This window comes from Podarcis pityusensis (assembly GCF_964106645.2).
Source record: "Podarcis pityusensis genome assembly, chromosome: 1".
NCBI lineage: Eukaryota > Metazoa > Chordata > Lepidosauria > Squamata > Lacertidae > Podarcis > Podarcis pityusensis.
Genome location: NC_138028.1, coordinates 83,709,721 through 83,734,699, shown reverse-complemented (window position 1 = coordinate 83,734,699; position 24,979 = coordinate 83,709,721). Strand labels below are relative to the sequence as shown.

At 41.5% G+C, this 24,979-nt stretch overlaps 4 protein-coding genes across 4 annotated transcripts; 1 reads left to right on the top strand and 3 right to left on the bottom strand.

Moving 5' to 3' along the window:
* Positions 1–360: 360 nt before the first annotated feature.
* On the bottom strand, positions 361–1,322 carry LOC308471335 (olfactory receptor 5F1-like; the record flags this gene model as incomplete). Its single annotated transcript, XM_080995275.1, has 1 exon — positions 361–1,322. Exon 1 carries the CDS (start codon positions 1,303–1,305, stop codon positions 361–363), a length of 945 nt encoding a protein of 314 aa, XP_080851401.1. The 5' UTR covers positions 1,306–1,322.
* A 3,250-nt stretch (positions 1,323–4,572) lies between these two features.
* Positions 4,573–5,517, bottom strand: LOC308471321 (olfactory receptor 5F1-like; the record flags this gene model as incomplete). The annotated part of the gene is made up of 1 exon (XM_080995234.1): positions 4,573–5,517. One exon carries the CDS (start codon positions 5,515–5,517, stop codon positions 4,573–4,575), a length of 945 nt encoding a protein of 314 aa, XP_080851360.1.
* A 3,765-nt stretch (positions 5,518–9,282) lies between these two features.
* LOC308463613 (uncharacterized protein) lies at positions 9,283–23,019 on the bottom strand (the record flags this gene model as incomplete). Its single annotated transcript, XM_080982185.1, has 5 exons — positions 9,283–10,277; positions 14,223–14,390; positions 14,498–14,599; positions 15,011–15,272; positions 22,084–23,019. 5 exons carry the CDS (start codon positions 23,017–23,019, stop codon positions 9,283–9,285), a joined length of 2,463 nt encoding a protein of 820 aa, XP_080838311.1.
* LOC308471555 (olfactory receptor 5L1-like) lies at positions 14,400–15,326 on the top strand (the record flags this gene model as incomplete). The annotated part of the gene is made up of 1 exon (XM_080995646.1): positions 14,400–15,326. One exon carries the CDS (start codon positions 14,400–14,402, stop codon positions 15,324–15,326), a length of 927 nt encoding a protein of 308 aa, XP_080851772.1.
* Positions 23,020–24,979: the final 1,960 nt, after the last annotated feature.

The following is a 24,979-nucleotide window of genomic DNA, read 5'->3' as shown; positions in this document are numbered from 1 at the left end:
GGACCCCAGGTTTCCCACTCATATTAGGCAAAATTGGGAATACATGCATTCAGCTCTGCCACCATTTTTGCATTGCTTCTTTTTTGCAAATTTTGAGAGCCTCTTTTTGGGGAGTGTTTTATAATAGCTCAATACTCATTGTATCAGGGTGAATACTTTACTATCAACTCCAAATACAAAGGGGATCCTTATGTTCTCTAAAATGTTTAAAAATGTGGCAAAGAACATAGAAAGTTCTGTTGCATTACAGATATGTTTAAATGAAGAACATGCTTAAGTACTTTACATAACAAGGCTAGAGGACTTGAATAAAATCTAACATGCAATCTAATTAATTCGACAGTCTGTTGATATAGTATTTTATAGTAAATGTGAAAATGCATTCTTATCCATCACTCTCTTCATTGCCTCCTTCACCTCCTTGTTCCTCAGACTGTAAATTAAGGGGTTGAGCATTGGGATGACAAAGGCATAAAACATTGACACAACTTTATTCTGATCCTCTGAATAGTTGGAACTAGGTTGCAAATATATAAACAGGCCAGTTCCATAGAATATGATCACAGCAATCAGGTGGGAGATGCAGGTGGAAAAGGCTTTCTTGCGGCCCTTGGCTGACTTCATCTGGAGCACCGTGAAAAGGATGTACAGGTAAGAACTCAGTATTATCAAGAGAGAGCCTAACATATTGATTCCAGCACACATGAAAACTAGTGTTTCAGCTATGGATGTATCAGAACACGAGAGCTTGAGTAGTGGGGGGATCTCACAGAAGAAATGGTTGATTTCATTAGACTGGCAAAAATACAAAGTACCTACCAAAGTGGTATGAATGATTGAGTTCAAGAAGCCGGCTGAGAATGCTCCGCCAGCCATCTTGATGCATCGTGTGTGTGACATGATTGATGTGTACAACAAAGGGTTGCAGATGGCCACATAGCGGTCATAAGCCATCAGCCCAAAAAGCATGATCTCTGTACTTGCCAGAGCAACAAAGAAATACAGCTGGATGAAGCATCCCAGGAATGAAATGGTTCTCCTCTCTGATAGGAAATTGCTTAAGGCTTTGGGGGTGATGTTGGAGGAATAGCAAAAATCTAAGAAAGCCAGATTACTGAGGAAAAAGTACATGGGGGTGTGAAGCTGAGAGTCCATTCTGATCAGCAAAATCATCCCTAGGTTGCCCACCACAGTGATAACATAGATCAGCAGCAACAATGTGAAGATGGGAATCTTCAGTTCTGGTACATCTGCAAATCCCACAAAGATAAATTCAGACACAACACTTGTATTTTCTGTAGACATTTTTGTAGCTGATTTATTCCTGCTATTTTTTATTTCAAATGAACATGGATCTTCCTATGATTTCAGTTGGAGGAGAGGATGGATTCAGTTGGGAAGAGCATATGATAGACCTTCAGTAGTCATAACCAAAAAAGTCTGGCTGTACTAAGTAAAGGGCATTTCTTGGGTGGTCGATATGTACCGACTGCTTGTGTGCCTTACGTTGTAGAGCATGATTTTGCTTTTTCTTCTCAATCTGCAGATATAAAATAAAATAAGCCTTATCTTAACGTCTAGGGATATTACAAACAATATTTCTATAATTTAACAAATATCATTTTGCAACGTTCCATTCCTTAAACAAGGGTTTTTTTCTTCAATTTTCTGGAAAATCATCCATTATCTTTAAGATTTACAGTAATATTTTGCTGTATGAATTTGCATCTGCTTTCTTTTCATTTTCAGGTTTGAGAATTTAAGATGCAATTCATATATATATATAATTATTTGAAGCTGTTATCCTAGGCTTACTTACCTGGGACTAAGCCACATTGCATTCAGCTGGAAATACTTCAGGGTAGACTTGTATGGGATTTTGTTCTTAATAACTTAATAACTAAATAAGACATACAGAGCTACATATTTTAGTGCTTTAGCCTATAGTTGTCACCTTGTTCTAGGAAGGACTGTGCAGGCATACCAGGGGCCTGCTACATGCACATCTTCTGCTCGAGGGAGAACTCTTATGTTTGTGTCTGGTTTAAAGCCAGCCCTGCCATTAGACAGAGTAAGGCAGCCATGAAAAGTAAAGTGGGAAACAGCCGCTAAGCATCAGGGAGCTCTGTGTACCCAGTGAGGGTTAGAATCTAACAGAGGAGATAGCTGATCTAGTCGGAGAAGTTTCCTTGTAATAGAATGGCTTTAGCTGACCCCTTAAGTGTCCTCCTCGGCATCCAAAACGAATGAGCTAGGCTACCACTAGGTGATGGTGCCATCCAGACTAGTAGGTGGGCCTTTCATTCACTTGTGCTCACCTAGCTGCTAGAGAGGAAAACAATAGTCTTGTGGTTGGGTGTGAACTGAGCTGGAAGCAGGCTGGAAGCTGGAGAAACAGAGACATGCTGGAACTGTGCTATATCCAAAGCTGGGACTGATAGAGAAACAAGATCTGGTGGGGTGTTAATGCTGTGAGCCCCTCCATCTTATGCTCAGGTTATATACTGTTTGTGTCTAAATAAAACTAGATATCCTATATGCACCACAGTCTTCACTGAGCTTCATTCCAAGGAAAACGAACCCTGAAAAATTGCTGGAACCCCTAAAATCTCCCACCATGTGGAGATTGGGGCTGCCTGGAACAGTATTAAAATTTCTTTGAAGTGTGATTCCATCTAATACCTTCACTGAAGTCCTCCCATTTCACATATATACACTGTTCACTCTGCTCTCCCCCCATCTCACATTCTAACTACCCAAATGCCTCATTTACACATCAAGCAGTACTCACCCATCCCTAAAAATACACAACCCATTCTCTCATGCACACACTCTTTCATATATATGTGTGTCTGCACCACACACAGAGAGAGACAAACCTGCGCACAAAGCCACCATTCATATCCCCAGTCAGAAGCACTGTAAAAGGGCAATAATGATAGAACACATGTAACTTGATGGGATCAGAAACAACCTACCTGTATGACTACGAAGAAAGTCACTTGACATTGGAAGTGCCCCACCACCAACCTTCAGGAGTGTTTTCTTTCTGTGACTCAGTGATTCAGCTACAATGTACCTTTAAGTCCTCAATTAAGTTATCGTCCTAGTAAGCAAAGAATGTGTGACTGATTTCATTCAGGGTCAGGTCTACCCCATCCGCTGAGGTTAACAAAAGAACTATATCTTTCTGCCACTGTGCCTTAAATTCCTCTTGCAAGCATTCCTATGGCAACAAATATTTTTATACTAATTGGAGCATACACTGTTTATCAGGGAACCTGATCTCCAAGGATTAAGAAAGATCCAGAGCCTCAGAAGTTGCCATTAACTTTTTTATTTATTTACTTTCTATACCACTCTATATTTTTAAGAAAAATCTCAAAGCGGTTTACAGCAAATTAAATCTATAAAACATAAATAAAGCTACCTGAAGAAAGTCAAATATAGAGTATACAGTCAAAGCAGCATAATATAAAACTAAAATATTATCTTACAGATTTCTAAAAGGTAGATCATTAACAGATACAACTTTATTGATTGGGCTTGCAAGCAACACAGACCACGTTTCCAGGGCAGGGATAAACTCAGCTCAGCTGCTTCTCCCGATAGCATAAACTCTTTCACCCTCCCTCTAGCCCTGCAGATAAATCCTTCTAATACCACGTGAAGTATGAAACAAACCACCCTAGTTCTTTAGATTCTTTCAGAAATGTATATACTATCTTTCTGAATATAAGGGCACTTCTGTACAAAGAGTCGAGAAAAGTCTGTGTACTTCCTCCAAGATCATTAAAATGGCCAACCAAGATTGCTTCTGTCCTACCTTGATTACATTTCAATTGATTTTCTTCCAAAACTATGAAAAGTTTAGAATTTGCAGTGCCTCCACAGGATTGAATTGTGGAAGCAATAAGAAAGAGCTGGGTGTCATCAGCATTGTAATGACATTCCACCCCCAAACTATAGCTAACTTCTTCAGGTAGATGTCAAAAGCATGGGAGACAAGATGGAACCATCCAGTGCCTACCTGTCAAAGGTCACATTTTAGGGAAACAGAACCCAGCACCAACTTGTATTTCAGGAAGTAGCATAATCACACAGAACAATGTTTTTTTCTTCTTCCCCAAAACCTTCTTACCCTTATGGTCCAGAAGGATTCTATGCTGGGTGTGGATGAAGGAAATCATCAGAGTCCAAAGAAATTTGGAGGACCCCAGGTTTCCCACCCATTTTAGGCTCATTTGGGAACACATGCATTCAGCTCTACCGCCATTGCTGCATTGGTCTTTTTTTTGCAAATTTTGAGGGCCTATTTTTGGGGAGTGTTTTCTAATAGCTCAATGCTCATTGTATCAGGGTGGATACTTGACGATCTCCTCCAAATACAAGGTGGATCCATATATTCTCTAAAATGTTTAAATATATGGCAAAGAACATAGACAGTTCTATTGCATTACAGATATGTTTAAATGAAGAACATGCTTAAGTACTTTACATAACAAGGCTAGAGGACTTGAATAAAATCTAACATGCAATCTAATTAATTCGACAGTCTGCTGATATAGTATTTTATAGTAAATGTGAAAATGCATTCTTATCCATCACTCTCTTCATTGCCTCCTTCACCTCCTTGTTCCTCAGACTGTAAATTAAGGGGTTGAGCATTGGGATGACAAAGGAATAGAACATTGACACAACTTTATTCTGATCTTCTGAATAGTTGGAACTAGGTTGCAAATAGACATATATAGTCGTTCCATAGAATATGATCACAGCAATCAGGTGGGAGATGCAGGTGGAAAAGGCTTTCTTGCGGCCCTTGGCTGACTTCATCTGGAGCACCGTGAAAAGGATGTACAGGTAAGAACTCAGGATTATCAAGAGAGAGCCTAACATATTGATTCCGGCACAAATGAAAACTAGTGTTTCAGCTATGGATGTATCAGAACATGAGAGCTTGAGTAGTGGGGGGATCTCACAGAAGAAATGGTTGATTTCATTAGACTGGCAAAAAGACAAAGTACCTACCAAAGTGGTATGAATGATTGAGTTCAAGAAACCGGCTGTGAATGCTCCCCCAGCCATCTTGACGCATCGGGTGTGTGACATGATTGATGTGTACAACAAAGGGTTGCAGATGGCCACATAGCGGTCATAAGCCATTAGCCCAAAAAGCATGATCTCTGTACCTACCAGAGCAACAAAGAAATACAGTTGGATGAAGCATCCCAGGAAAGAAATGTTTCTCTTCTCTGATAGTAAAGTTCTTAAGGCTTTGGGGGTGATGTTGGAAGAATAGCAAAAATCTAAGAAAGCCAGATTACTGAGGAAAAAGTACATGGGGGTGTGCAGCTGAGAGTCCATTCTGATCAGCAAAATCATCCCTAGGTTGCCCACCACAGTGATAACATAGATCAGCAGCAACAATGTGAAGATGGGAATCTTCAGTTCTGGTACATCTGCAAATCCCACAAAGATAAATTCAGACACAACACTTGTATTTTTTGGAGACATTTTTGCAGCTGATTTATTCCTGCTGTAGTTACGGTGAATGAACATGGATCTTTGTTCACCTTCTGATGGGGAAGGAAGTGAAGTCTGCAGTGTAGTGAGCTGCCTATTTTGACATCTTGCTCTGTGAGGAGGTCATTTGACTTCTCCACCCCCTTGCCAGATATTAAGGGTGTGCGTGGACAGAGGCAGTTGGAGATAGAGTGTGCTGAAATACCTTCAGAAGTCATAACCCAAAATGTCAGAATGTATCACTTTACTTAATAATGAGTATTTCTGTGATTATCAATTCGTACAGGCTACTTGTGCACCATAGCTTGCAGAGCATGAATTTCTCCTTTATCTTCAATCTGCAAATATAAAAAACATTATCATAATACCTAGTGATATTACAAAGAATAGTTATCTAATTTAACAAATGTTACCCCCATAGTTCATTAGCGGAATAAATTCCATATAAATTTTAGGGGAAAATCTATTTTTTTCTTCATTTGCACTAATATCCAGCTTTGTGAATATGCATCTTTTAAAAAATCATTTTCAGATTAGATCATTTAATATGCAACTGTTATCTTTAAAAATGCTTTGAAGCTACAATCCTATGCCTTATTACTTTGAAGTAAGCCCCAAATCATTCAGTAGGCGTTACTTCAGGGTAAACAGGCATCAGATTGTGGTACGGATTTAAGTCAATGTTTTAAGAATTACACAGCTATATATTTTAGTGCTTTATACTACTATTCTCACACTGGTCCAGGATGTCCTAAGCAGGCATGAAATTCTGCTAGTCTCACTGAGCCTAGCTCACTGAGTCTCATCCAGCAAGTTTGAGGGGAAGGTGCCATGGGAGAGGTCAGGGTCTGCTTCTTTTATGTTTCTGACCTATCAGATACCCCATTCACAAGTAGTATTCATCTTCCCCTAAACACGCACAGAAACATCATTCTCTCATGTACACATCTTTTCATATACATATACATTCACACACAAGCCCCCACAAATACACTCAGCCACCATTTCTATCCCCAGTCATACGCACTGTCCAAGGGCAGTAAGGAGACAACTCATCTGATTTGTTGTGATCATGTACTACCTACCTACCTTAATTAATGTGAAGAAAGTTACTTGACAGTGGAAGTGCCTCACTGCCAGACTTCAGTACCATATTGTTTCTGTGGTTTGGTGATTTTATCGTAATGTAAATAAGTCCTCAAGTAAGTAATTATCACAGCAACTATAGAGTGTGCTGCTGATCTCATTGAGGCCAGTTGTCCAGTCAGCTGAGGTTGGCAAAAGAGCTATATCTTTCTTCCACTGTGCCTTAAATTCCTTTTGCCTTTAAATCCCTTTTGCATGTATTCATATGGGAACAAACACTGTTATACTAATTGGAAAGATATACTGTTTACTAATTTGAGGGACTTGATCTCAGAGGAGTAAGAAAGACCCAGAGATGCAGAAGTTGTCATTTCCATATTTACTGAACCAGCTAGAAGATAGACCATGACACAACTCCTAATCAATAGCCACAACTTTATTGATCAGGTTTATAAGCAACACAGACCATATTTCCAAGGCTGGGATAAATCACTCAACATTGTATCAGGATAAGTGCCAGGACCAAGGATGGTATCACTTTCAGGGTTAGTAGGCTCCATACAGATAACTGAGCTCAGCAGCTTCCCCACATTAGACGAGAGAGAGGAGGGAACCCTTCAGTGCCTGCCTGTCAAAGGACACAGTTTAAAGCCCCAGCTCCCCAGCACCATTTTGTGGGACCTTTATTCCAGGAAGAAGTTTAACTAACGAAACATTCTTTTTCTCAGAACCATATTATGCTCATTGTCTTGAGGGGAACAGTCCAGAGTCTTCTCCAAAAATAAAAACAATTCATATGATCTCTAAAATTATACATAATATGATTGGAAGCATGGATATTTCTGTTAGATTACTGATACGTTTAAATGAAGAACATGCTTAAGTACTTTACATAACAAGGCTAGAACACTTGAATGAAATCTATGGTGAAATCTAACTGAAGAAGAAGAAGAAGAAGAAGAAGAAGAAGAAGAAGAAGAAGAGTTTGGAGTTGATATCCCGCCTTTCACTCCCTTTAAGGAGTCTCAAAGCGGCTAACATTCTCCTTTCCCTTCCTCCCCCACAACAAACACTCTGTGAGGTGAGAGGGGCTGAGAGACTTCAAAGAAGTGTGACTGGCCCAAGGTCACCCAGCAGCTGCACGTGGAGGAGCAGAGACGAGAACCCGGTTTCCCAGATTACGAGACTACCGCTCTTAACCACTACACCACACTGGCTCTCCTGAGAGGCAGAAGAAAGAATTGAGCCTCAGCTAGTGGACCTATTTACCTAAAAGTACTACCCAAAGCTTCATGTTGATAAATTAGCTTACTGAATGCTGACATAGCATAGCGGCTGAGTGACTGGGTTATAAATCGGGAACTCCCCTTCAGGAATACATTTCTACCATCATCTCACTAGGTCTGTGTTGAGGAACTGGAGCTGCCCAGCGGGCTTCATTCTCATCTCCCCCATTCCCCATGGGCCAAGCTTGACAGGAAGGTGGTGTCCATGTGTCATTCACACAGTGTCAGGACAACTAGGTGACTGTCAGGACTTACAAAGAGCTATAAGCAAAGCCATGGAAGGTCTGATTTTCAGCTGACTAGTAGACTTATGAAAGCTGTTCTCCCTCAGTCCACAATGTGGGTTAATAATACCAATTTACCTTACTGGGATTTTGTATAGATTACAGCAAAGCAACACATAAAAAGTTCATTGAACATGTCCTTCATTTATATAACATGCTCTATATATGCAATTTTCTTTTGTTATACTGGCGTTTGTCCTTAAGGTTAACCTGAGTATGAGACTTAATACTGAAGCTGTGCTCCTTACAACTTTGGTGCTCATCCCGAAAGGCAGAGGTTATCATTAACTACACAATAGCCTAAAGATGGGAAGGAGCAACAGCTCATTAATTGCCTGCTTCACATAGCACTGTGAAGCCTGACTGGTGTGATTTAATCCATTTTAATCTGTCAAGATAAATTGTACAGGACTAAAAGCATTCCAGTGCAATTATTCTGGGAACCTTAATTGTAGAAAAGGCAGTAAAGGTCAAACTCACTTATGTGAAACACACCATCAGAAAAAGAAGCAGACTCCTCTCCCCATCATACCAAAGGCCTTACACAGCTCATATTTGTCCTTTCAGTTTGTGACATCAGCAGCAGACTCAAAAGAAACAGAGCAAAGTTGGGCATGTGGTTATTATGGCACTCAAATGTGGATTCCCCCCCCCCCCTACTTCCTCTTTGCACAGAAGTGACATCTAACTTTATCAAAAAGTATAAAACACCAATGTATTGCACATCATGCAAGTGGAATAGATGATTCTGTACAAACAAAAATCGCACAGAGATTCCAAGTCAAGAACAGGGCAGGAACGTATTTCTTAAAGAGGGCAGCATTTCCAACATATTATATGATGGCAGATCCTGTGGGCATTCCCCACTTGTGGACCACCTGTGGCCCTATAGATGTTGTTGGACTTCAGCTCCCATCAGCCCTAGCCAACATGGTTCATGGTCAAAGACAATGGGAGCTGGAGTCCAGCAACATTTGGAGGCTCACAGCTTCCCCACCTCTGCCCTGAGACCACCAGACATTTGGTTAGCCAGGCTGCCTGGCTCTTGCATCAGAAAAATGTATGACCCCCCCTCCCATCTTACTGTGCAGTTTTAGTCATCAGGAAAGGAATCTGCCTCTCACTTTTCTGAGGGCATCTTTCACCTCCTTGTTCCTCATGCTGTAGATGAGAGGGTTCAACATGGGGATTGTAACTGAGTATAGAACAGAAACCACCTTGTCCTGATCTAGGGAATAGCTTGAGCTGGGCCTTGAATACATGAAGAGGGAACTCCCATAGTACAAAGCAACAGAGGCCAAATGGGAGGCACAGGTGGAGAAGGCTTTGCGCCTGCCTTCCGTTGTCCGCATCTTCAGGATAGTGGTGAGGACAGACAAGTACGATGCTAGAATGATAACAGTGGTGACTATGATGTTGAAGCCAACAACCGCAAAAAGCAGCATCTCATTGAAATGTGTGTCTGAGCAGGCCAGAGTTAGGAGTGGAGGCCCGTCACAGAAAAAATGATTGATCCTACGAGAACGGCAGAATGGCAGGCGAAAGATGGAAATGGTGTGTGTGGCTGAGCTAATCACGCCAGCAGCGTACGCCCCAGCCACTAGCCCTATGCAAAGCTTATGAGACATCACAACCACATACAGCAGAGGGTTACAAACGGCAACATAACGGTCATAGGCCATGGCAGCCAGCAGGTAGCACTCAGTGGTAGCACAAGCTGCAAAGAAGAAGAGCTGAATGGTGCACCCGGAGAAAGAAATGGATTTGCTGTTTGCTAAAGAATTCATCAAGGTCTTGGGGACAATTGTAGTAGAATAGCACACATCTAGGAAGGAAAGATGGCTAAGGAAAAAGTACATGGGTGTGTGGAGCCGGTGGTCCATCCTGATTAACACAATCATGCCGAGATTCCCAGCCATGGTGAAAATATAAATGGCAAAGAAGAGCACAAAGCACAAAACCTGGAGCTCATGCTGATCTGTAAATCCTAAAAGGATGAAGTCTGTTCCCAATGAGCCATTTCCCTCAGACATTCCTTCAATGCTGCTCTTGCATGCCAGTCTTTGTCTGTCTCTGTCACTTGATGGCACTGGAGCTGAAAGAAAAAATATTTTTTTTTTTAGTTGGCTGCTAATGCTGTAATAGTCTACAAGGTCAACTCCTTTGTGCCCAAGCTTGGAATCATCTCCAACTCATCTCCTTCCTTCTCCTATATCCAAGCCATTTCCAAATCCTGCCATTCTCTTCAATATTTCAAATCCTACCTTTTCTCTACACCTCCTGGCAAAACCTTTAGCCATGTCTTTGACACCCCCTAGTTTGAGTATTAAAACATATATTTACTGGTTAATATATAGAAGGCTGATCGCCGAAGAATGAATGCTTTTGAATTATGGTGCTGGAGGAGACTCTTGAGAGTCCCATGGACTGCAAGAATGGACTATCCATTCTTTACGAAATCAGCCCTGAGTGCTTACTGGAAGGACAGATCCTAAAGCTGGGGCTCCAATATTTTGGTCACCTCATGAGAAGAGAAGACTCCCCGGAAAAGACCCTGATGTTGGGAAAGATGGAGGGCACAAGGAGAAGGGGGCGACAGAGGACAAGATGGTGGGACAGTGTTCTCGAAGCTACCAGCATGAGTTTGCCCAAACTGCGGGAGGCAGTGGAAGACTGGAGTGCCTGGCGTGCTCTGGTCCATGGGGTCACGAAGAGTCGGACATGACTAAACAACAACAACAACATATACATTAAACTTTTGGCAGAAAAAAACCTCTTCATCAATTTAGAATGTTTCTGATTTGCTTTCTATTCCCATCTCTTTAAATATCTTCACTGCTATTTTATGCTCCATGTTTTTAATTGCTACACTTGAGGCTTCTCACCATTCATATCCAAATGCACAAATATCATCAACAACCGATATATCATCTTATACATATAAAACTTTTGGAATAAGATATTTCTAAGAAAGGAAACAAGATCAGATTTTAAAATTTTAACTGTACCTTTAAGAGGCTCCTCTGCAAGCTCTCAGCACTGTTTAACTGCATGTATGAAACCACAAGTCACTGGAAATACTTGTTTCTCTCCCCAAGAGTGCCTATACCGTGGCCTCACCCCAAGGGCACAGTGATTCTGCATTTGTTTGTTTCTTTTCCAAGTTGTTGCTGCACTTGGACTTTGTTTATCTGCGGTAGGTTGGAAGATGAAAGCACAAGAGGATTTTTGTCTTAGGGGAAAATCTCCTTGAAACTATCCAGAACTTAACTCATTAGTTCATATGACAGCCGTGCATCTTTGCACACAGGTCCTGGTATTAGGGCATTGGTGTAGCATGTGGTACACAAGACTGCTCTGGTGCCACATATTATTCCTATCTATGTCCTACATGGAAGAAAAAATAAAAAAAATCCTTCCAGTAGCACCTTTAAGACCAACTAAGTTAGTTCTTGGTATGAGCTTTCGTGTGCAAGCACACTTCTTCAGATACACAGAAGAAGTGTGCTTGCACACGAAAGCTCATACCAAGAACTAACTTAGTTGGTCTTAAAGGTGCTACTGGAAGGATTTTTTTTATTTTGACTATGGCAGACCAACACGGCTACCTATCTGTAACTACATGGAAGAATAAGGTATCCTTGATGATGAACTGCCACATAAACAAGTTTAATTAATTAGTTTTATAAGTTTAACTTTTCATCCATTGGTATAAGGAGCTCCTTAAGACTGCAACTTAGGCTGTGTTCAGACTCCCCTTTAGTGTGTACTCAACTGCATTTCCAGTGCTGGACATGTTCACATGACATTACCCAAAATACACATGTATCTAGTACTTTCTTATACAATGCTACTATTTGATGCATTGTATCTCAAACCAGCTTCACACCGATTGGAGTCCTTAAGCCGTCCTAATTTGTTTGCTAAAGTGCTCTGTGAAGCACTTTGCCCTCCATTTAAATGCAGCTGCAGCATGGTTTAATAGAGGAGTGGAGATTTTGCCCTCCCTGCCTCTTCATAGGGCTAGGGGCAGATAGTCAGGTATAGCACCACTCTGACTTTCTACACAATTACAGCTGTGTGAAGCGGAATGCCTAAATAGAGCTATACAAGCCCAACTGAAGGCAGCCAAAGTTTAATTCAGTCCTGACATTTATTCACATGAGCAGCAGATTGCCTATGCTGTACAGTAATACGTCCACCTTGTCTAGCGTCCATTCCAGCAAACATCTGCAGCAAAACCAGAAGTACCAGTCCGGGTTTGCTGCTTGTGCATGCACAGAAGCACAAACCGCTCCATGCGTGTGCGCAGACGCATGGCTTTGCCCTGCATCCTTTTTGGCTAGCGGCCGGGACTCCAGGACAGACCCTGGCCGCAAAACGAGGGATGACTGTACTTCACTTTACAGTCGTACCTTGGATCCCAAATGCTTTGCGAGTTGAATGTTTTGGCTCCCGAATGCCGCAAACCCAGAAGTTAGTGTTCCGGTTTGCGAACGTTCTTTGGAACCCAAATATCCGACGGGGCTTCTGCAGCTCCTGATTGGAAGCTGCGCCTTGGTTTCCAAAACGTTTTGGAAGTCGAACGGACTTCTGGAACACATTCTGTTCAACTTCCAAGGTATCACTGTACTGAGAACCCATGTTCAAAGGATCTCTAGGTTTCATTAGAAAATCGATCGCCCAGCGCTCTGGTCTTGTAAGTCAGGGAGCAAGAGTGGAGCCTGGGGCTGGTGGAGCAAGGAATGGTAGCAGTGTTATTTGTTCCTTTAAAGATAACTGTGCATTTTAATAATCAGTGCTTTTTTCTGGGGTGACGCAAGGGTATGCATACTCCTAAACATTTCAATGTGAGTATGAAAATGAGAGTACCCATAAATATTTTTTTTAAGAAAAAAAAGCACAGATAATAATAATACAACTGATACAGTGGGTTTTTTCCAGTGGGTACTCAAAGGGATGCAGTACTATCATCTCTTTTTGTTGTGGTTAAAAAGTGTGGCACTTGCTGTAACAACTTCATGGTGAGTACCGGCACATATTTTTTCTAGAAAAAAAAAAAGCATTGCAACTAAAGTTTTGTCATAATGTTTCTTTTCTCCAAGATGGGGAATTCTCAAATTGCTCCAGAGATTAAACCCCAAAGGCCATAAAAGTGAATGAAAAACAGCTCCCGCACACTCAAGTAGCATTTGCTTTTGAATTCAAGGAAGAGCATCTTCTCTCTTCCTTCACGGCTTCCCATGATAAGGATCAGACAGGTAAGAAGGGCAGGAACAAAGTTAGGATTGGTCCCAGAAAATGTTGGCCACTGCAACTAAAAACAGTTCTCAGCAGAACTGGAACCCTCTCTTTCCTTCCAGGATCCTTCAGAGGCAAAGACCTTCCCTTCAGCATTAACTCTCACAATAACCACATAGCTTTTCATAAACTTTACCCCAGATTTAGACAACTGGCGGGAGATTTTCCTTCTCCTTTCACATTTTGTGGTCACTATAACACTAGCTATGTAACCTGGAAGCAATTTCATGTACCCATTTCTAATTTGATCAGTAAATAAATGTTGTAAAGACTTCAATAGGTCCATCCCTTGGTTGTCTAGTAAGATATGTGAAAAATACACCTTTCCCATAGTCGACATTCTAATAGTTTTTAATACTGATATTAAATTGACCTGTTTCATAAAGATTTTTGCACACAGTATTTTTTCCAGCTGAGTTTTCTTCTAGAATGATATTTTTAATCACATGCTAAAAACATGAGAAACAAAAGCATCCTTTGAAGTAAAAATAAAAAATGTAGTGAGTGGACTTTGAATTTAATATGCTTCTTGCATTTTATTTCTTTGTTAATTAAATTTATATGCTATCCTTCCTCACACAGGAACACAGGACAGCAAATAAGAAATGATAAAACAACAAAAACATATCCAGTATAAATACAGAATATTTCATAGTGATGAACCTTTAGATTAATCTGGTTCTCTTTCAAACCAATTACAGGATCATTTAACTCATCCAGATCTCTCTATCCAGCTCACAAGACTCTACCCAGACCATGCACAGAGGTGTCAACATGAAGCCTTTACTGCGGCACTCTTCATTGACAAAATAATATGGCAACAGATAATCTTGTTCAAAGCTGATTTTTGAGTCAACAATCTTGTATCCACTACCATCTTCCCCAATTCTTAGTGATAAAGCATGATCTCAAAGGAATGGAGAAAAGAAATTACACTTTGGTATCAGAGTTCATCCTCCTGGGATTCACAGACCACCCAGAGCTGCAGATCCTCCTCTTTGTGGTGTTTCTCACAATCTATGTTGTCACCTTGATGGGGAATTTTGGCATCATCCTCATAATCCGGCTCGAAGTGCGACTCCACACTCCCATGTACTTCTTCCTCAGTCATTTGTCCTTTATTGACATTTGTTATTCTTCATCCATCACACCCAAATTGCTCGTGGACATCATCTCTGAGGCCAAAGGAATTTCTTTCTCTGCTTGTGCAGTACAGATGTACCTCTTTGTTAATTTAGTGGTGGCTGAATCTTACCTCTTGGCTGTGATGGCATATGATCGCTACGTGGCCATTTGTAATCCCTTGCTGTACACAGTGGCCATGTCTAGAAAGCTCTGCACCCAACTGGTAGCTGTTTCTTACATGTGTGGCATGGTTTGTGCCCTAGTTCACACTTGTTCTGCTTTTAGGCTAGTTTTCTGTGGGCCAAATGTCATCCATCACTTCTATTGTGACATTTCCCCAGTGTTAGCCATATCCTGCTCTGACATCAGCATCAATAAGATGTTACTTTTCATTTTTGCTACCTTTGTGGAGACTAGCACCATAGTGATCATTCTCATGTCCTACATTTTCATTATTATATCTGTATCCAGGATTCGCACCAATGAAGGGAAATACAAAGCCTTCTCCACTTGTGCCTCTCACTTCACAGCCATCACTATATTCCATGCTACCATTCTCCTCATATATTGCCAGCCAAATGCTAGCCATTCTTTGGAAAGAGACAGAATTGCTTCTGTATTCTACACAATAGTGATCCCCATGTTGAATCCCCTGATTTACAGCCTGAGGAACAAGGAAGTGAAAGGTGCCTTCAAAAGGCTGATGCCCCTCAGGTAGCATGTGGATCTAGGGTAGAGGAGCCCTCCCACCTTAGCTCCCCAATGTTGTTGAACAACAGTGGCTAGCATGGCCAAGGGTCATGGATGCTGGGAGTTGTAGTTGAACAGCATCTAGTGACCCAAGACTAGGAAAGTGCTAAATTCTAGGACTCCTTCTTGTTTGCTGCTCTGGTGACCAGCTGCAGTTGCAACGTGGGCAAAGTTATTCCTTATGGTCATATGTTCATAAAAAGTGTTCTTTGCAAGTGTTCTTTGTAATCCATTTCCAGAAGAGGGTCTAAAAGATGCATGCATGCAACCAATATTGAGATCTATACCATATTTTCCAAGGACAGCTGGATATATCTATGTATGTATTCATTTTAGAACATTGCAAAATAAAACTAGAAATATGAATCAAACTTAGAATGGGAACAGTGTTTATTTGGGAACCATTGTTCCACATTTAAAAATATGGTAGATTTTGATGACCACCTTTGTATTATGAGGCTGAAGAAGGCTTATTTGATTAGGAAAGGAAGTAGCACCAAAACTGCAGAAGGCCATGAAGTAATGTGCAATACTTTATGCAACTTTGGCAAATGTTACATTCTGGGAGTTTGCACACAAAGGCAAAGTACTGTCAGGAAGACCCCAGGAACCACCCCTGCATGATTATCCCAACTTCTGGGGCTGTGGGAGGCTTGCAGGGCCATCCAAGATCTCGCAGGAGCTTTCCACAGCCTTCCAGAGGCCTTGAGTGTCCTCCTCAGAGCCCAGTAAGCAGGTTAAAAGTCTTTCCAGTGTGAAAAGACTTTGTAAGCCCTCCACCTTGCTTACCGGACCCTGGAAAGATTGTGTGAGATCTCAAATGTCCTGTTCTGACTGTTTGCGTGTCGAGGTCCCCAGGGCCACCCCAATCTCACACATCACACAGAATTTTTGTTTAAGATTTTTGACATAATTTTGGCCACAACTTTATTAAAATACAAATTTGTGAGTGGTTGCTTAGGCATTGGTTGCGACTATCTGCCCCCACCATGGGGGAACAGACTGACATTCCGCACGATGCAAAAGTCAGAATAGGGGAATACACTTGGGGGTAACCACGGAGCAGGGAACCTGCCCTCACCCCAAATGCAGCTCATTGCTATGGCCCGAGCCCCCTTGACAGAGTGGACAAGCAATAGTTAGCCCCCAATTCCTTTAACGGAATCCCTTGCAGCAGCAGCAGCAGCATTAGAGGGGCAGGCACTCAACCTACCAAAGGCAGGCACTCAACCACTGCCCCTCAACCAACCAAACCATAAACCAATGCCTAACCGCAACCTTACAAGTTGTGATGATTTGCTACGCAGTAGACAAAAACCAAATGGCCCCAGCCAATCAGCCAGATGGACAAAATTCCTACCGGGCCCCTGCCCCAAGAGCAGACAACCCCATGACAGGCATAGCAAGGTCAAAGCGAACAACCCTAATTCTAGGGAGGGGGGGATGGGCAATCCGATGCACGGTCAAAAAGAGGAAGCCCTAGCCTCGTGCAAAGAGTTTTAGCATTTCTGGCTGTCAATCAACAAATGGCAACATTAACTTCTTCCCAACAACAAGGGAAGCCCCAATCGCATCAGTGGCCAACGATCAATTAGCCCGCCCCCAACTTTGGAGTGTCCTGGCGGCCCCCACCGCAACACGTGCTCTCCATGAAGGAGAACACGCTTTCCCTCCTGTTCTCCATTTATTTTTCTGCCACACGTGCAAAGCCACCACTGTAAATGATGCATAAGTTGCAGGTCTATTGTATTGCCTGAATGTGTCTGGGCTGAAGACTGCTCAGAACTGTACAAACGCAGATGCCTTTTCTGGGCAGTTTCTTCCAGGGTAGGGGGGTTGGGGGTGGGCGTCTCTGCAAAATCTCTCATCTCAAAATCACAATTAATATTGGGGGAAATTTTGGAGGGCAGAAAAAAATATCATGAAATTTGTTCCCATTTCTGTTGTAAAAGCTATCATGGAAACTCTATTCAGTAGGTAACATTTCTCAGTGCAAGCTGCTCTACAGATTATGACACGTGCTACATGCAATATTTGAAGCCCGTTTTCAAGTGACTTCTACATTGTGATCAATGACCATACAAGAATGGTGTAGGTAGAATGAAAGTGTGGCTCTAGATCTCATGCAGCTTGGCCAAAGAAAATCTGCCTCCAGCAGCTGAAGAAATTGTTAATGGGTTTACCCTGAGTTAGACAAACACGGAATACAACCCAATCAGGAGGACTTTTCATGGATATTAATTGATGTTTTTTATTGTTCTATTTTCCTTGAATGAGGTTCTAAATAATAGAAAGGCAGAATCATACCCCTAAAGATTCAGTATTCCCTTGACATTGCTTGCATACCTGTGGTTTTAATTGCTGCAGTCAAATAAATACACACTCACACATCTATAGAGGAAAATAAGCAGCTATAGCAAGGAATTTAGTTAGACACACACATTTTATTTCCCTCTCAAATGAGCTTGTTAGGCTGATTCTCCCAGGGACAGATTATGCAGCATTTATTTTCCTGACCCATGTGGCCCTTTTGATGTAGATCTAGCAGCGATTATCCATGGAATAGTCCCCTCTACCACCCAAACACACCAGGACACATTAGCTTTTGCCCAAGCTTTAAGTATTAAAATGCTGGTCAAATAAATGCTTTTATTCAAAATCACGAGCATGTCTCTGACAGGGCAGAAGTCCAGCTCGCCGAGCGCTGTTCGCTGTCATTACACAAACTATAAATATTGTTATCATGTTCTCTCTCTCTCTCTACATATGGATTGTGTAATTTCCCTATACATGCAACAAGCAGTTTTTAATAAGGCATACTGGGTATTAGCTAAAAGCCCAATTACGGCTTTATTTTGAAGTGGGCAATCAAGAAAGTTACAAGAATAAAGCAAAAAAAGAAAAGAAAAGAGAGTGAGTCACCACGTCACCTCAACCTCTTGGCTTACCAGCCCTGCCTTAGCTCCATGTAGGAAATCAATAGCAAGGCCGACACCAGGGGGTTGGCTCCCCACACACCCTGCTCACTTTCCTACCGTGAGCTTGCTGCTGCAGTGTGTGTTCATGCTAAAAGTTTATGCATTTGTTACCCACCCTTAGAAAACATTTCATCCTCTCAAACACACATCAAGGCTTGCCTGACACCTTCACTACATATCTTTAGGTGCCAGGTGAAAATGTTCCTCTGTAACCCAGCGTTTGGCCTTTTAAATGTGTGGGGGGTGTTTTGGGGTTTTTTTATGGGGGTTATGCCTGTTGCCTTTGTCCATGGAGTTTTCTTGGCAGGGATACTGGAGTGACTTGCTGGTTCCTCCTCTAGGTGGATCACATTTGGTCAAAACTCTCCACTATGACCTGTCCATCTTGGGTGGCCCTGCACGGCATAGTTCATAGTTTCTCTGATATATCCAAGCCCCTTCGCCACGAAGTGAGAGCTGGACCATAAAGAAGGCTGATCGCCGAAGAATTGATGCTTTTGAATTATGGTGCTGGGGGAGACTCTTGAGAGTCCCATGGACTGCAAGAAGATCAAACACATCCATTCTTAAGGAAATTAGCCCTGAGTGCTCACTGGAAGGACAGATCGTGAAGCTGAGGCTCCAATACTTTGGCCACCTCATGAGAAGAGAAAACTCCCTGGAAAAGGAGTGAAAGGTGGTATACAATACGCAGGGCTGGATTTAGGTTTGATGAGGCCCTAAGCTACTGATGGTAATGGGGCCCTTTATATGTCCAGCTGTCCTTTGTCAACAACAAATTGTCACTTTTTTGTGTTGAATATATGCTATATGGTAATTTATGGACCTAATAGGTATCTAAAGCCATTTGCACATGTTGCCATGCAACCAGTCCATGCAGAATGTAGGCACCCTATATATAGAAATGATCAAACCAGTGATATTCTAGGGAGAAGGCTAGCAGGTGGGGCCTATTACTTACATCATAGGAGCCTACACAACACCAAACACTGTTGCTGTATGTAGGTTTTATTTTATTTGTTTTTTATCTTATGTTTTGGAAATGTACATCCAGTTTTTTCCCTTTAATTTTTTTGGGGCCCCAAAGAGAGGCTTCTTTAGCTTATATGTAAATCCTGCACTGACAATATGGCTGCCATTCGTCCGGGAATCACTCTGAAAAAAGGCGTCTGGAAGGATTTGTGCTCAACAACTCTGTCCAGATTTTCACTTTTGGGAATATGTCAACCCTAGTATACAAATAATAAAAATTAAAAGAAATTAAAGTACTGTATACATCTTTATGCACATTGCTGTGTGTTTTTGCCTCCAGGGTTATTTTCTCCACTATGTGGGGGGAAAGCAGAGACCTACATTGGCTCCCAGTACATTTCTGAGCAAAAGTCAAAGTGTTGGTGCTGACCTTTAAAGCCCTAAATGGCCTCGGCCCAGTATACCTGAAGGAGCATCTCCACCCCCATTGTGCTGCCTGGACACTGAGGTCTAGCGCCAAGGGCCTTCTGGCGGTTCCCTCCCTGCGAGAAGCAAAGTTACAGGGAACCAGGCAGAGGGCCTTCTTGGTAGTGGCACCAGCCCTGTGGAACGCCCTCCCACCAGATGTCAAAGAGAACAACAACTACCAGATTTTTAGAAGACATAGCATGTTCTCCCTAAATGAGAGCACGTGTTGCAGTGGTGTCCGCTGAGTCACCCCTCTGTTGCCAGGTAGGGTGATAAAATATCACCCTGGCATTTAATTGGATGGCTGTGTTGCTGGGGAAATTTACTTGTTGCAAATTTGGTGGGAGGGACCGAACTGCTTAAATTCCGAGCACGCAGCTTGGTGCTTTCTCTTTCGCTGCGTGAGCTGGATCACCCGCCCACCCGCCCTGAGTTTGGAGGGTTTGCTTGACCTTGCTATGCCTGTCATGGGGTCGTCTGCCATTGGGGCAGGGGCCTGGTAGGAATTTTGTCCACCTTGCTGATTGTCTGGGCCATTTGGTTTTTGCCTACTGCGTAGCAAATCGTCACAACTTGTAAGGTTGGCGGTTAGGCATTGGTTATCAATTGGTTGGAGGAGGGGTAAGGATTGGCTGTGCCTGCCCCTCCAATGCTGCTGCAGAAGGGAATTCCATTAAAGGAATCCAGGGGCTTGCCACGATTTCGTCCGAATCCCTGGAGAGGGGCTAGGGCCGGCAAGCCCCGGGAAGCATGCGGGTGAGCGCTGAGGGCCTGTGACTCAGCTCCATTGCTCCCCAATATTGTTTTCTCTTACTGGCATCGATGGAGTTCGGATGTCAGTTCTGTCCCCAGGTGGTGGCGGCGGCGGGGAACAGATAGTCTTAACCAATGCCTAAGCAACCACTCACAGATATGTATTTTAATAAAGTTGTGGCCAAAATTATGCCAAAAACCTTAAACAAAAATTTATGTGTGAGTTGTGAGTTATTTGAGGGGTGGCTTGGGGACCTCGACATGCAACTGAAGGCAGCCCTGTTTAGGGAAGCTTTTAATGTTTAATAGACTATTGTATTTTAATATTCTGTTGGAAGCCCCCAGAGTGGCTGGGGAAACCCAGCCAGATGGACGGGGTAGAAATAAGAAATTATTATTATTATTATTATTATTATTATTATTATTACTACTACTACTACTATTATTATTATTTGCATGGTAGCTCCACTCCTACAGTCAAATCCTCTGCTGGCCCCACCCTCTGCTGTCCACATGTTGGGGGCATGTCTGTAGAGGGGAAGCCTGCTGAAAGCACATAGGCTATACCTTTGAACTAGTATGAATTTGCCTGATCCTCTTTTATGTAACTAACCCCCTTTGATAACTGTCCTTGTTGGTGGCCACCAGTACATTTGTGTTAGTGAATTCCATGAAGTGTGTGAGGAAGTACATTTTTTTCTTTCTCGAGTTGTAGCTTTATTAGCTGACCACGAGTTCCACTGTTATGGACTTTGGTCAGGTCCCCTCCTTAGTCACTTTTTTTTTTTTACTCCAAAGGGGTTGTGTTCCCTCTCGCATCCTTCCATTGTGAAAAAATAATAGGTTTCATAATATTTTTTAACAGCAACCATAATTTGTTGTATTTAATGACTCTATTTATTTATTCACAATTTATTCTTTAAAATGAGCATCACAGAAAAAACTACATTTGAAAAGGGAGTTTTGTATGTCAACAAAACACACATATTCTCCAGGGCTAAATGAAACATTGAACTAAGTGAAAGACAAAAGATGACAAGTTCATAGAGTTGGTCTTTATTAATAAATTATTGGAATGACAGATTTGAAGCCAATGTGCAACCATTTTTTTCCTTTGTTTTGAATAACTGTATTCTCATGAGTGTATGTTTGTCCTTCATATCTGTGTCTTTGTCTGGGTTAGTCTGGTAACAATGCAATCTCCATGTCCACTCTAATAACGAAGAACCTTCTAAATATGTACTGCTACTATTGCTATGTTCTTATATTTTTCTTTACTGTATATTTTGTATTTACAAATGTTCAATTTTTTTCTCATTTCATCACATTCTGAAAGCTTGTATGATTCTCTTTTTTTGAAAATAAAATAGGGATGATCTCCAGCTGTCATACTCAGAGAATAGAGCTATTGGAGTCACGGGATGTACATTATTTAAATCTCTTAAATTCATTGGGCTTGTTCAGAGTGAGATTATTTTTTACTCACAATTTTTTTTTCATTTTTAAAATATTCTCCCCTCCCTATTCTTTGGGTTTTGCCTAGCAGATGATTGCTAAAGTAATCCTCAGCCTCCCCATTCCTTTCATGAAAGCTTCTTTCACATCCTTGTTCCTGAGACTATAGATCAGGGGATTCACCAAAGGGACCAACACTGTGTACACTGCAGCAATTATTTTATCCTGTTCCATAGAATAGCTGGATCTGGGTCTCAAGTACATAAAGAGGAGGGTCCCATAGAACAGACTGACAGTGGTCAGATGAGAAGTACAGGTGGAGAAAGCTTTACGCTTGCTGTCATTGGAGCGTATTCTGAGGATGGTAGAGAAGATGCAGGCATAAGAGATGAGAACTACCAATGTGGTGGTAACCTCATTAAATCCAGCAATAGCAAAAACAAGGATTTGGTTGAGACTGGTATCAGAGCAGGCCAACTGAATCAATGGTGGCCAATCACAGAAGAAATGGTTGATTACATTAGAGTCACCAAAGGACACTGTTAAGGTAAATCCTGTATTTACTAATGCATTTATAAACCCAGCTACATAAGAAGCAAAGACCAACAAAATACATAGCCTTCGAGACATAATGACTGTATAGAGCAATGGGTTACAGATGGCCACATAGCGATCGTATGCCATGGCAGCCAAAAGGTAACATTCTGTTGTTGCACCAATAATATAAAAAAACAACTGGGTGAAACAGCTAGAGTAGGAGATGGTTTTTCTATGAGATAAAAGACTCACTAGCATCTTGGGTGTTACGACAGAGGAATAGCACAGGTCCAGGAAGGATAAGTTGCTAAGGAAGAAATACATTGGCGTCTGAAGCTGAGAGCAAGTCCTCACGATTACAATGATCCCAATATTTCCCATCACAGTGATAATGTAGATCAGTAAGAAGACAATGAACAGGGCGATCTGCAGCTTGGATTGATCTGTGAATCCCGCAAGAATGAACTCACCCACCATAGTGCAATTGTTCCCATCCATGTGCACTTGCAAGCACTTGATATATCTGTCTGTCTATATGTATATCTATGTGTACATATTCTGTTATTTGAGAGGGTGGAAATAATATTTCAGTGCCCGGTGCACATCATTCACAATGTTTTTTTAAAAATAATGTTATTATTTATACCCTGTCCACCTGGCTGGGTTTCCCCAGGGATTTGAATTTTAAAAGGTATGTTCATGAAAAAAATATGATTTAATTATAATTTTAAATCAGAAATATTATCAGTTTTGGGGGGAAAGGTGGATCTTTCCCCAGCAATCTCCATTATTGTAGTTCAAATGAGAGCATGAAGGTCATGTTACGGTTGACTCATGTAATGCTTCTCCTCCTTTTCCTTCTTCTTCCTCCTCTCCTCTTCTCTTTCAGGACTTCTCTCCCAAGAATCTTAACTATTGTAAGAAAATTAAAATTACTGGGCATTGAAGGCACTAGAGACAGCAATTTCCAGATATTTTCTCAATGTTTGGTGCCAGTAACCAACAAAATCTGGGTTAATAAATGCATTTTCATGAGGCACCAAAAACTCAACGGAGCTGCTACCATGGGGCATGGGGTGAGATCCCAGAGACGAGATTCTGCAACTGAAAAAGGCCTGGCTTAGCCTAGGTTACCACTAGATGTAATTTGGCAGGCCACAGCGCAGCCAGAAGCTCTCCAATTATTACAGCTGTCAACTGATTAAACAATTTGTGTTATCAGCATTCTGAATTTCAAGTATTTGACTGACTTTTTAATAATAATAATAATAATAATAATAACCATCTTGACATCATTTTTTTTTATTATATTGAAACAAATGTAACCTAACTGGGTTTTTCTTTCTTTCTTCAAATGAAATATGTGGCCAATTGTTAGGAGAAGTCATCATTCATACTGATTCTTTCATACTGATTTTTTCACAGTAATGCACCACAAACAGGTTAAAACAAACAGGTTAAATTAATTGAGTGAGCTCTTTAGCTCCGTGCCTCACTGAGAAAGCAATCCTGTACATGTATACTCAAAAGTAAATCTCACTGAATTTAATGGGGTCAGTGGGCACCAGATTACGGCTGAAAGCTTTAGGTGACAGCTAGACCAATTAAAGTTTGATTATTGCAACTGCAACTTTAGCAAATGCTGTAATGGCATTGGGAAACATCTTTGTTTCCTAGTCTTCTACTCAGTCACAACCCTTTTGTCAACCTTTCCAAGAGAGCGAAAATCAACTTTCTCATCCTGCTAGTTAATACTTACCTTAAATTTATGTCTCTAAATAATGCCATTTTCTCATTTCAGAAAGATACAAGGGTCTGAAAGTGTTGGTACATTTATACTAGGTTGCTTGATGTCAAGAGCTTTAGTCCCTTAAGCACAAAATCAGTTGGTTGTTAATGGCTTGAGTTGTTTTCCCTTGATGGTAGAGAAAACAATATTGGAGCTAGGGAATCATTTTCTGTTCAAAATGATTCCCTACTCCCAAAAGAAGAAAGTGTGCTTTTATGTTAGGAAACCAGAAATAATGAGGCAAAACACCAAGTATGGTGTAGAATGAGGACCACTTTATTAAATATAGAAGAACATACTCAACTTATAAATGACAATATGTACAGAAGCATCTTCAGACTCTATCAGGCTCTTGTCTGTTAACTGGGTAAGCCTACACTGAAGGGAGTCAAGCTGGCCTTAATTTCCAACTCCTCTTGCCACAGTAGGGCATGCCATTTTAGGTGGTGAAACTTAATTTTTGCAAATTTCAATAAAGGGTGGACACCACAGAAATAATCATCAATTTCATTTCGCCCACAGGAGGAGAGATGTATAGTGAGGAGAGTCTGTACCATTGAATGTGAACTGCACTCAGCCATAATTCCCTCCTCATCCAACTGCATACACTTTTGCTCATGATAGCTGTGTAATGGGTTTGCAGATGGACATGTACCTGTCACACCACAC